The 12,973-nt window shown below is 39.5% G+C and overlaps 1 protein-coding gene across 1 annotated transcript in view; it reads right to left on the reverse strand.

The window, feature by feature from the left end:
* Window positions 1-576: 576 nt before the first annotated feature.
* kif21a (kinesin family member 21A) overlaps window positions 577-12,973 on the reverse strand; it is a 75,781-nt gene continuing 63,384 nt past the window's right edge. Inside the window, exons 29-35 of the mRNA XM_047388328.1 lie at window positions 9,488-9,624; window positions 8,341-8,515; window positions 6,975-7,139; window positions 5,453-5,570; window positions 5,143-5,313; window positions 4,663-4,862; window positions 577-3,420 (exon numbers count right to left, since the gene is read on the reverse strand). Coding sequence (XP_047244284.1) covers window positions 3,330-3,420; window positions 4,663-4,862; window positions 5,143-5,313; window positions 5,453-5,570; window positions 6,975-7,139; window positions 8,341-8,515; window positions 9,488-9,624 — 1,057 coding nt within the window. The 3' untranslated portion in view covers window positions 577-3,329. The remainder of the gene's footprint in view (window positions 3,421-4,662; window positions 4,863-5,142; window positions 5,314-5,452; window positions 5,571-6,974; window positions 7,140-8,340; window positions 8,516-9,487; window positions 9,625-12,973) is intronic.

Genomic DNA, 12,973 nt, shown 5'->3' on the forward strand with positions numbered 1-12,973 from the left:
TCTAAGAAAAATAAGGAAATGTTCTTTTTGTGTCTAATGGTTATGTCCAAAGATCTCAATAAGTGCGTTATTACACTATCTGTGTGATGGAAAAGAAAGCATGATTTATCAGAACAGGTCACCTTGTTCCATTGGTCCATGTTCCAGTTCTGATGCTCACGTGCCCATTTTTGGTGCTCTCCATGGAGGACAGGGGTCAAGAGGGGCATGCAATGACATGTACATTATTTCCTCTTTCTTACAGGTAGTTGGTTTGTTGGACTGGCCAGCCTCTGTTTCCAACATGTATCAATGAGCCTTGGCCACTCATGGTCCTGTTGCTGGCTCATTGCTATTCCTACCATGGACCAATTGTGATAGAAACTGAAAACCTCACAGTGGATGCTGTTTGGGTGATGCTCCACGTCATAATGACCAGTGTCATTCGCTTCACCTGCACAAGGTCTTGTTATGCCTCAGTGAAAACAACTAAGGCTATGTATCGAACACTTTTGGAAATAAATGTTACATCTATGTAAAATGTTGAATGTGTTTTTTGGCATAAATTAGCAAGCAGGAAAGTCACACATGCTTGGGTGTTTTTGACAGATGGCATTTATTCTCATCAGGCATCTGACATTAGAATCGCAACAGTTTGCCATTTGAGAATGGCTACTAAACCTCCAGACGGGTACAAAGGATTTAAGGGAAAAAACAGACAATAAAACAAAATAACTGTAGGTTAAGAGTACCAACCTACTGCCTTAATGAAGCATAAATCCTGCTAATGCTGCCTCTCGGTCTTCCTGCTAATTTTGGTCCTCCTGCGAGACCGGATTTAGATCAGTGGTCCCACAATGCTAACATTCGGTCACATTTTTATATATGCAGTTTTAGTAACAGACATGAAATGCAACAAGGTATACAAGCTGCTTTCACCAAACAATCAAAAGCAACAGCACACAGTCAAGACAGAGAGATCGACTACAACAGAGAGACCCGAAGTCCTCAGAGGGAACCACAAGGATCGGAACTGGGAGACAGACATTGCTGATGCTTTTAGGTGAATGACATTGACAGAGACTGAAGGCCTCTTCTAACAAAAACAACAAAAAAGTGTTATATATATACAGAAAGTGGAGCTATGACATCATGTGGAACTCACCTAGAGTCTACAACAACAAGACCTCATAAGGTTGAAGGAAGTTTGACCTCGGCAGAAAGAGGAAAGATATGTAGTGCTGTGTGGTCAAAGAGTGGAGAAAGATTGTCACAATAACAAGAGCAGGTGATGTGAATATTCTCAGTTAAAACCTGCTCACATTTAAGAATTACATTAGTCCCAAAGCTTCACTGGGTTACTTTTTACAAGTGCTCAAGTGTTAAAGGGATCGTTCCACATTTTAGACATTTCCAGTCATGACTTTAAGAGGCTAAAAGTAACCAAAGGAATCAAACAGCTTCACGCAGACAAATGGTGGTGAACCCAGGCTGTCTCGGCTTTCACTCCTCTGCAGCTAGAATGTAACAGCTTACTTAGAGATGCACAGAAGTAATAGGTGGGTGACTGGAACTGGCCGATTTTCAGCTTGATCAGTCCTGCCTGGTGACCAGCCGATCGCAAACTAAAAACCTCTCCTTACGTAAGCGTGACCAGATCGCAGTAACACCACCACTCGGTGTGGATGCTGTGAGAGAAGACTCAAAGTGAGCTGTTTTTAGTATCACTGACATGTTTAAAGTAAGAGGAAGTAAAGAGATGTAGAAATCTTTTTGAAATCAAACCAAATCTACTACAGCATGACATATTTACTTTTCATTCAGGCCAGGAGAAAAGCACAGGTTTTATCAGATAATAGAAAGGCTGAATGTATCACCGCCATGTTGTTGGGTTTTATATTTTTTAACCTGTCTGCCATAGAACATGCTGGATTTCAGACATTTTGGAAGCCTCTTGGAAATCTCAGTTAAAGTTTGTATCTACAGCCTCTAGGATATATTCAAGGAGACTGTTTTTAGTAATGCTAGCCACGCTTACTGTGTTATTATTAATACAAGATGCTACAGCCAGTTTAAAATGTAAGCTTGAAGAATTTTGTTTTGTACCTTCTTATTTAAAGTTCTTACAGAAAAATTGGAATTGGCTAAAATCTGTATCAGCAGATCAAAGCTTTACAAAAACTGAAAAATTGGCCTCAAACCTCTGATCAATGCATTTCTAAGCTTACTTGGTTAAACTGTTGAGGAACCATACTGTAAAAATGGGATATCAAAAGAAAACAAAAAGCAGCCAAAGAAATCGATGCATAAAACCCTGCAAATCCTAAAAAGAGATATAATGAATTGTTCCAACTTCATAACTTTAAAAAGGTTGATGTATCTTCAGATTTCATTCATATGAATGGTAACGTCTTCACGTCTTGCAGGGACACAGGTTGTACAGATTTACTTGCTGAACTAAAGCTGCTACAAAACAGCAGAGCCAAGTTGAAAGGTACAATGTCTGGCCAGGTTCCCCTTTTTGTTCCCCTCAGGAATGGGCGTGTGGAGATGTTTGCTTTGAGTGCACAGAAACATACTAAATTAACTGAAAAGTGGGCTGTAAAGACCAGTTATCAAGTCTACCTTTGCCACCTGCTCACCTTCATACTGCCAGTTCTTCCCAGAATTTATTACTGGGTAAGAGTTCATCCATTTTATATCTGTGCACAGCACTGACTCGATGCTGAGCTGCACAGTTTCTCAGTAACCTGCCTGCTGTTGTATGTTTTCTAAGTACAAGTTCTTATGTTCTTTGAAACTGCAGTTGAGAGTACACTGAAGACACACTGACACTTCAGAGTCTATGGCACTTTTCCATTCCATGGTATGGCACAGTTCAACATGGCTCTTCATGCTTCATTTTTCTCTGTGATACAGAATCCTCTTGATGCTGGCGGGATCAGCTGCTCATCACTGCAGTGTCTCTGACAGAAATTCCCTGTGAGTGTTTGATTTAATGGACGCTTCTGTCCAACATGACTTACTGGTGAAAGAGGGATATGGAATGAGATCAGCTTTTCAGCTGACAATGTGCTGATGGGATCAGGGAGCATCCATAGTGTTGTAGTTTATACAGTGAAAAAACCTAAACCGAGCTGTGCCGAACCATGAAACGAAAAAATACCACAGGGAAAAAAAAACACTGCAATAGGTTCTGCTGAACATGTTTGGGCTCAGTCAAACATTATAGGGCCAAGACGGTGAGCATATTCAGAGTCAGCATTAGGTTAAGAAGTTTGATGTCAAAGTGCAGAGAAGCAGTGTCACAGACATCCTTCTAGAGTCAAAACAAACAGGTGGCGCTGTGCTCAGTTACTGGTCACCTCATCTGCATTGTCAACGGCCTCCAAGGTGCTGTCCAGTCCACCGCGTGCACGCCAGATCTTTACTGTGCGGTCGCTGTAAAACAACACAAATTAGCAAAAGTGGAATTAAAAAAAAGTTTCGAAAAAAAGGTAAGAATTCAATCTTACAAATTATAATAATTTATGTTTATCTCCAGGAAAAAGTCATCAAGGTTATGCCTCCTTTCCTTGTCTCAGAAGAGGATCTGTTACAAAATAACTTTTCAGTCTCTCGTTTATCATTATAAAAAAACAAAAAGAACATTCTTGTCCACTAGCACCACTTAACGAGTTGAAGTAGGTTGTGGGTCATTTCCGAGTTTGAAGAGGAAAAAGATTACCAGAAATGTCCCTGAAGCTGGAACTCAAAATGAGAAAAATCTGAGATTTTTCACCCCGACATCAAAATCCAATATGGCTTCCTCAATATACAACTTAGGTCAGTGTTTTTCAACCATAGTCCTGAAGGAACTGCCATGCATGTCTTAGATGTTTCCCTGCTTTAACATACTTCAGTCAAATGAGTTCAGTGAAAGCCATCAATTAAATTCAGCTGTGCTGAAGCAGGGAAACACCTAAAACTTACAGGGCAGCGTTCCTTGAGGACCAGGGTTGTAAAACACTGACTTAGTAGCCAAAGTAAAATAAGATGCTTATTTGCTTGTGCTACAGTGTTTGTACGAAATGCAGAAAAATCATCATTAGCTTGCATCGTTAATAATAGGACGTCTGGTCCCTGAACTCTATTAAGAAACAGTGAAGGTTATTTGGGTTTGATATCAAGTTCAGACTTCAGAACTTTATGGAACACCAAAGTATTAACCACCAGTCTTTCATCTTGGTTCACTGTTGTCCACAACATCACAGTAAATTAGATGGTATTTGCCTTGCAAAAACTGAAACTAATATTTATTCTGAGTACCACTAACCACACCCTAAGAAGTACAAGTGGTACATGTACCAGGGTTGACCAAAGTTGACTTGAAGTGAATGGTTTCAGTAACATGGGAAAATGTATAAATCTGCAGAAATCAATGTTTGCCATGCATGCATTATGTTTCTTCCCTTACTCTGGAGTTGAGTAGTTTTGGATTTTAGGAAACCGCCTGGATAAAAATTAAAAGGAAGAAATCAAAAGTGTCAGAATTGTAAATGATAGAATATTGTGGGAGCTTGTGTTGTGGACAAAGCCAGTTGTTCAATATTCTTGTAGAGGAAGTAGACAGGAAAGTAACTGACTGTGAAAGCTCACTACAGCCAAAGCATGTGTTGGAGTGTGTTTGTGTTCTGGACTTACTCTGAGGCAGTGAACAGGTGGCTACTGTTCGCAGCGATGCCGTTAATGGGGCTCTCATGACCCTTGAGCTCCCCTAGAGGCCCCATTGAGTCTGTGTGCCAAAGCTTGAGCACCCCTCCCCTGCAGCCACTCAGCAGTGCTGGGAAGCTGGGGACAATGCCCAGCGCGCAAACCCAGTCACGGTGAGCATTTGGGACTTGCTTTGAATGACAAAGACAGAATATATTGCAACATTAGAATCCATTATATTATTAATCAAAACGCTACCTCAACTGTAACTTTGTTCATATTTTCTACTATAATGATCACTACAATGAGAAAAGGTTTGACAGATTGACATTATGGAATACCATGTCAAAACAAAATTAAAAAGATTTCAATAGAATTACAATAATCTAATCAATGAAATACAACTAGGAAGCAAAGAAATGTATTTATCTTCTTTGTGCTCAGATTTCTTTCTGAGTATACATCCTGTACCTGGAGCAAGTCTTTGCGATCCAGATCCCACTTTTTGATTCCATTGTCCCGAGAACCGCTGAAGAAAATGTCCCCCTGGACCACCAGTGACTCAATGCCATCATAATGGGGAGGCTCAAAGTTATGTGTAGGGCTGATGATCCCCACAGAGCCTTCACTTACATCAAACAGCTGCAACAGGACAAAAGATGAAGAGATTTTGTTTAGATTTCTGCAGAATGTAAATGTTAGAAAGAAAAGAAACCTGGCATCAGAAGGCTGAATCTCTGAAAATACCACACTGCATTATGTTAAAAGGACAGAAACCCACCTTTATGTAATGGTCCTTTGACCCTGTGATCACCAAGTCTTGGTTGTTTCCAGACCGATCCACAGTCAGACACATTACAGGACTCAGGTGACCTGTTAGTTTTCCAGTGGAAGTGAATCTGACCAAAAATTAAACATATGGTAACTTAACTGTTCCTCCCAGAACCATGTCGAGAAAGCCAACAGGAAACCTGATTACATTATTATTCACCATATTACAAAGATGAAAAGGCCACCAACGCAGCAGGATATTTACACACCGCACTTTGTAAAATGCAGCTTGTTTCTAAAGTTCAGAGAAGAAGTTTGGCTGTTTACTCTCAGAAAATGACAGTGTGCTCAGACCAGGATATTTCCATTTTACTAATCCAAAGTGACAGTTATTAACAGGTTTATTTTCAAAGATAAATAAACAGGCAATCCATCAAAGCCAACAGCAGCCAGCGAGAAGTAATTGATGAAGGCTGCAGATTGAATTCTGTCAAGTTCTCATACTCACTTAAATCATTTAAGGTGCAGTGGATAGAATCTGAGCTTTCTAATGCAGTGAAAACTTCATGTCACTGAAACATTTCCACATTTTGCCACCTTACAACCCCAAACTTCAGTGTTTGTTGGGATTTTATGTTATAGATACTACTGATAGTAGTGCATAATTATAAAGTGGATGGAAAGTGAAACAGATCTAAAGAATTTTTACAAATAAAAATCTAAAATGTGCAACGAGCATTTGTATTTATTTCTGGACTTTGACTAGGCCATTAACACATGAATATGCTTTGAACAAAAACATTCCATCGTAGTTCTGGCTGCATGTTTAGTGTAGTTGGACGCTGTAAAGGACTTCCAGGAGGACAACAGGTTTTCTTCCAGGACTGCCCTGCATTTAACTCCATCCATCTTCCCATCAACTCTGAACAGCTTCCCCGACAGGATTAGTAGAACGCACAACCAATGGTTTCCCATCAACAGAATCTCTTCTCAATGAGCCGTTTTATTTTGGTCTAATTAATAAAATCCCACAAAATACACTAAGGTTTGTGATGGCAAAGTGACTAAAAGAGAAGGGATATAGGGACCGTCTCTAAATATTGCAGTATGAAATTATAATTTAAGGGAGGATTACTAAAAAAAGTACTGACAGGTCCAGCTTAAAGTTGGCCTGTTTTTAATTCAAACTATTACAATTTCTTTTTCTAAATGTTGTTTTTTTAGAACATTATTATTATTATTAATATATTTGTAGAGTAATAAGCCAATAAGTCCAATGTGAGACTATGACCAATTCTGAGATGAACAATGTTGAGTAAAGAAGTTTATGGTTCAGAACTTGACAATCCATTTTAAATGTTATTCTCTCATTAAGGTTTTAGACTGGCTGAACATGTCTATAAACTATAACAAAAAGCCATATTAGAAAGAAAACATTACCAAAATGATGATAACTTGCTCCAACTGTGGTAATGCAACAGTACAGAAGTTAGCTGATTAGAAGAGAACTGTGAAGACCTCCTGCAGCTTACCTTCTCAGATCCCACACCCGGACTGAGTTTCCGGCAGCAGCATACAGGACCATCCCATTGGGATTGAGAGCAATTTGATTGATCTGGTTTTCTCCTGAAGGGATGGTGACCGTCCGACTAGTGTTAGATGCACAGATATCCCCAAGGTTGACCTGACCAGAGGACCTGGAGACACAGATGGGAACGGATGAATCTAGCTGCCCAGAGAATAAATATTAAAACAATTTTCTTAAACAACAAAGTTAAACCTACAGCTAAAACCTTAAAAACAGATAACCAGATTTACAACGATCTGGAGGCAAGATGTTCTGTCAGAAGGTTCTGTGGAACAATGATGAGCTGTGGGAGCAGAATTTATAACTCAGGTCAATGATTAAGTCACTTCACTGCTTCCTCTTAAATTAGACAAACTTTTAGATCCTAACTTTGCAGACCTCTAACCTCTAACTATTTGTGTTCACACAATCACTCCAAACCATCCAAAGTGTTGGGTCTTCTCTTATGATCTTTCCTTTTGAGCCCAGCCCACAGGTTCTATCAGATTCAGGTCTGAGGACTGAGACTGTCATGTAAGAACGTTGATTTTCAATGAAATCCAAAAACACTTTAATAATCCCAAGGTGAGCTTGATTGTTGTTGTAACATTTAACATGTATCCAAATTTCTTCAAATAGTTGTTTTAGATACTGATGGCCAGTCTGAGGCTCTCAGGCTCAGGGTTGTGCATGGTGTTGTTCATGTTATGAAGAATCCTTCTTTGCACAGTCATCTCCAGAGGCTTCGAGGAGTTTATGATCCCAGAATCTAGCAAGGTTCTCAGGGTCTTTGGAGGAGAAACAAGCCCACAGTACCACAGATCCTGCCCCATGCTTAACAATAGGCAAGAAGTGCTGTAAATATTCATCCTGGAGCGTTAGCTGCTGGGAAAAAAAACCCTATATTTTTTAATCATTTTAATTTTTTTTATTACTGAATAAAACGTTTCTAGATACTCTGTCCTACCTAATGATTTTAAGGGGTGTCAGTAAATGGGCAAACAGCTATTTTGTGGAAAAAAAAATTCTTAATCTGGAACTTTCTTCATTACTGAATAAATGCACTCCAGTTGAAGGTTGGATTATTTTATTCCTCAGTGTGAGATTTTGTTGCTCCAATTAAAGACAAATGTATTTTATTACTTTTTTATATCTTTACAAGGTGTGCCAACAGGTGTGGGAAACACTACACATTATCCCGGTTTAAATACCCCAAGAACAAATAATTAATAGCATTATGAAATACGTGTATAGAAAAATAAACTTTCCTGATAAGCCTTTCTCTGTTCGCTTGGTGTGTTTAGCTTTCAGTGGTTCAGACTCCTGCTTACGTTAGAGTTCTGATGCACTTGGCCGAGTCTCTGATGTCCCAGACTTTAATGTATGAGGTGGAGATGGTGAAGACTAAACTGGAGCTGTAGCGGACCGATACCACGTTGTTAGGATGGCCTCCCAGGGACATTATCTCCTGACCCGTTACCAGATTCCACACCTTGCAGGTCCGGTCTGCAAGAGGATCCACATCTGTTAATGCTGCCACCGATTTACAACATGAGAACTACAGAAAACAAAATGCTGCAACGATGGATGTCAGAACTGTAAAATGATCAATTCACAACAAAAAGCCCAGCAATAATAAATACTGGTGGGAAAACAGTGAGCTCTTCTATAATAACATGTGTCTCCATTTATTATGTTGGGAAACCTCTTCTTAATGACAATTCAATTTTTGTACAGAAAACTAATTTGTTTCATTTCTTCATTTATCCACAATCTTTAATAGTCCTTGTCAGCCTTAATTTGCTTTCATATAACAGCTTAACAATGTGTCAAGCAGTAATAAATGACCAGTGTTATAATATGAAGACATGCATGGACTACTGATGAGAGATGTGTTATGCCCGGTTCACACGGCGGGATTTTATGCCAATTTTTGACCCAATCTAACCCTTTTGACATGCCCCAATCCTCGTGATGGCTCTAAAGATAATCTTATGAGATATTCCTGCCATGTGTGGTGTCTTAAGAGTGATCCAGTCTGTTCAGAAGGATGCTGGGATCACTCTGATCTCAAATCGGGGATATTCAACATGTTGGACTATCCTAGCTCGATATCCTACCGTGTGGGGTGTTCCCTGAGGACAAACGAGTACGCAGCCTTTTGAATGAGACATATAGCCAATCAGAATGTATTACTCTGAACTTACGGTTGAACTCAAGAGGGTTTTTCAGATTTCCCGTCGGACACCTGTATGTTTGTGAGTGAAATCGGTTTGTGTGTGGAGTGTTGTGCTTACCATGCGGCTGGACACCATGCACAGTAGGACCAAACCGGTTATACCTACGATTTTGTAATTGTCACGCATGTGTTCTCTTAGGTTTTGAAAATCAAACAACGATTTTAAAATCTTGCCGTGTGAACCAGAAATTAGTTACAGCTGAGATGTGAAGGGCGGAGTCACAATTTGAAGCATTAACCTTTGGATCCAGTGAACAAAAGGTCGTCGGTGCAGTCAACACATAAAACAGCTTTACTGTGTCCCTCTGCCACGTGAACGCACTGCAATGTCGCTGAGCGGCTGCTCTTAGTGGACGGCACTGGGTTGATAACGCCCCTGAAAAACACACACACACATCACTATGAAGATCAGCAAAGTAGCCACAGTGTAGACTAATTATCAGAGGAATAAAAAGATGGTAAACACACCAACGCCAACATGCAACTTATCGAGTTCTCAGAGCCAATTAACACAGAGTTGGAATACAAACAATCATGTTATGCTGAGAGGAAAAGAGTTGAAATCACCTTGGCAGAATAAGTGTCATTAATCCCTTTAGCTGGTTTAGTCTGGATCACTGTCACAGAAAAACACCACAGCAGTGAGAATGGAAACCCCAAGAAGTTCTGCTGGAAGAGCAGCCAGATCAAGTGCTGAGCTTCTGAACCTTTACTAAAACATTTTAAATACAAAGGCTGTGCTTCTGTGGAGTAGAGGATTCTGTTGGAGAACAAGTTAGGGCAACCAAGCATCCTGGAAGGTAAGAGAGCATCCAGTATTCCTGAGAAGTGTTTAGGTGCTGATTTAACGAATTATTTTCCTTCAATGTTTCAACATCATGGTGACCTAAATACTGGCCAAAGGTTGTGAAGCGAGGTCTATTCAGGCCAAACACATTTGGAACCTCCTTGAGGTTTCTGTTCTGTTTCATGCTGCTATTTGAGAGGGATGTTTCCGCTATCACAATCATCATCATTGTTCCAAAAACTAATTGAGATATCCTAAAATTATTTCTCACAAGTACTATTAAATACTGTATATCTTAAAAAGTAATTTCTGCTAGTAAGTGTTATTGATGTATTTAATATACATTTTTACAAGTAAGTTTTTTTAATAGAAAGAATGATATAGCAATCCAAAGTAGGGAGTCGAAATGTTACATGCGTTCTCTCACTTTCCATTTCGGTGTCAAATATCCAAATCAAACGAATGAATGTCTTGCACATTATAATAACTAAATCTATTTTAGCAGCAGTAACATAATTGTTGCATTGTTTTAAATAAAATGTATTAGATAATGTCCTTTTTTTTGCAAATACCCTGATAAAAAACAAAAATCTTAAGTAGGCACATGCCCACTTAATAATTTGTTATGAGGCGTACTTGAGTTATGCCAAATTATACTTGATGTTTACACATTCCAGTTAGATCAATTTGAAACATCTACAATTTGGTAAATTAGGCACCAAATGAGTGTTGTGCAGGTCGGCATCACTTTCCAACTTTAATCTTAGTCTGTGGCATGCTAAGTCAGTTTTAATCATCTTAAACATGGCAGAGTTATTTGCCGTCTGCCTTAGATATCCTGTCGTACAGTAAAACAGAAAAGCGGGTGCTGGAACTGAGGGAGGAGGGACAGGAAGTGGTGGGCTGCTCTTCAGGTTTCCAATTATTGAGCTGTGAAGGAAGGCAGAAGTGCTGCCACTTTAGTTGCTGAATAAAATAAAGTGAGCGCAAAGCTGTTCACACTCAGGAAAAAAAAAAAAAGAGTGTGGGAAGTGTGTGTGTGAGGTCAACTAAAATGAAATCCATTTCCATTTTAACTCCATTTTAAAATATCCGATTCCTGGTTTAAAACCATCCAAGGTTCTCCTCGAATGTTTTCACAAGTGAAAAACATTTTAATGGCTTACCAGAAAATAAAACCCTATCCAGAACCTAAACGTATCTGAAGCTCTAATGTGTATTGCACACCAAGACAAATATTAATGATGACAAATAAGGTTTGCCATATAAAATGTCACAGATAGCCTGAGGCTGGTGCCAGTGTAAATGTCATGTTGCAGCCTGGAGGCTCTCTCATGGCTGGTGTCCTGCAAGCTTAGTGGTCTATTTAACTGCAGCAATCCTGCTTCTGTTGTACGGCAAGAACCTCAGGCCTGATTGTTTAGATCTGTGTGAATCTTGTATCGACTAAAATCTTGAAACAAATCATCTTTGAGACTCAATCTTAGTTCACTTTCTGTAATACTGCCATCCAGTACAGCATTTTATCTTCATTATTATTGTATTCCCCTCTGGTTCTTCCATATAATAAACACAGTGATGTTAAAGCCAGCTAGTTCTAACAGCCTGCAGACTCTGTGTGGGAGGTGCAGAGAAAATGAACTGTTAATGACATTTCCTCTGCATAAATGAGTAATATGCTGCCGTGAGGGCAACTTGTACTCGTTATATTACCTGCTGATGCGGAATGGCTTCTATAACTTGGATTCAATATTTACTCATCCTATCCTTCAGTAGCTGGTCATTTCTTTTAGCGTATATCTCTGTCAACCTGCCCATTTAACGACTGCAATTTTGACCTTTTCTTTACTAAAAGTCTCAGGCTCACCCAACCTGGATGAGGTGCACCTGTGAGCATCAATTTTCAAGTCTCGGCACAGATTCTCATTTAGATTTAAAACAGCTGCAGCTGTAGTTCCGGCTGCATGTTTAGAGGGTCATTGTCCAGCTGAAGAATGAATCTCCGTCTTTGGTCTAAAACCTATTGAAGACCAACAGGTTTTCTTCCTGGATTGCCATGTACAGTATTTACATTACTCCCATCCATCTACCCATCAATTCTCCCTGGTTTCCTTGAGCAGTCCCACAGCATTATGCTACCATTACTGTGTTTTACTGTAGGAACGGTGTATTCAGGGTGCTCTGCGTTTAGTCTTCTGCCAGACAGTGTATTGGATGTATGCAAAAAAAAATGTTTATTTTATCATGTGAGCAGATGTCATTGTTCCACGAGTTTCTAGATCTCTGTAACTCCTCCAGAGTTACCATAGGTCTCTTCGCTGATTATGATTAATGTTCTCCTTGTCTGGCCTGTCTGTTGTTCAAAGCCTAGGATACTGTTTTATAACATGACCCTGCTTTTACCTTTTCCACAACTTTATTCTGAATGTGCTGTGTTTGCTGTGTTCCTTGGTTGTCATGATGCTGTTTGCTTACCAAAGTTTTCTAACAAATCCCAAAGGCCTTCAGAGAACAGCTGGATATATACAGACATTTAATTACACAGAGGTGGTTCTCATTTATTAATGACGTGACTTCTGATGGAAGTTGGCTGCAATAGGTCTTATTTATGGGTGTCAGAGTAAAGGGGGTTGAATGCAAATGCACACCACACTTCAGATGTTTTTAAGCCTGCATAATTTTCCTTCCACTTTACAATGATGCACCACTTTGTGTTCAAAGCCGTGCAAAATTCTATCACATATCATTAGGTTTGTGTTGCAACAAGGGGTATGAATGTTTGCAAAAAGACCAGGACACATGAAGGTGAATTCCTCAAAGTGAAATATAGATCCAAAGAGCATCAGAGGCAGAGGGATAGATGAACTAGCAGAAACCACAGAATTGTTATTATGACTCAAAGAACAGCCATAATATCAAGGTTAGAGAGAAAAATCTA

This window comes from Girardinichthys multiradiatus, chromosome 2, assembly GCF_021462225.1.
Source record: "Girardinichthys multiradiatus isolate DD_20200921_A chromosome 2, DD_fGirMul_XY1, whole genome shotgun sequence".
NCBI classification, from domain to species: Eukaryota; Metazoa; Chordata; class Actinopteri; order Cyprinodontiformes; family Goodeidae; genus Girardinichthys; species Girardinichthys multiradiatus.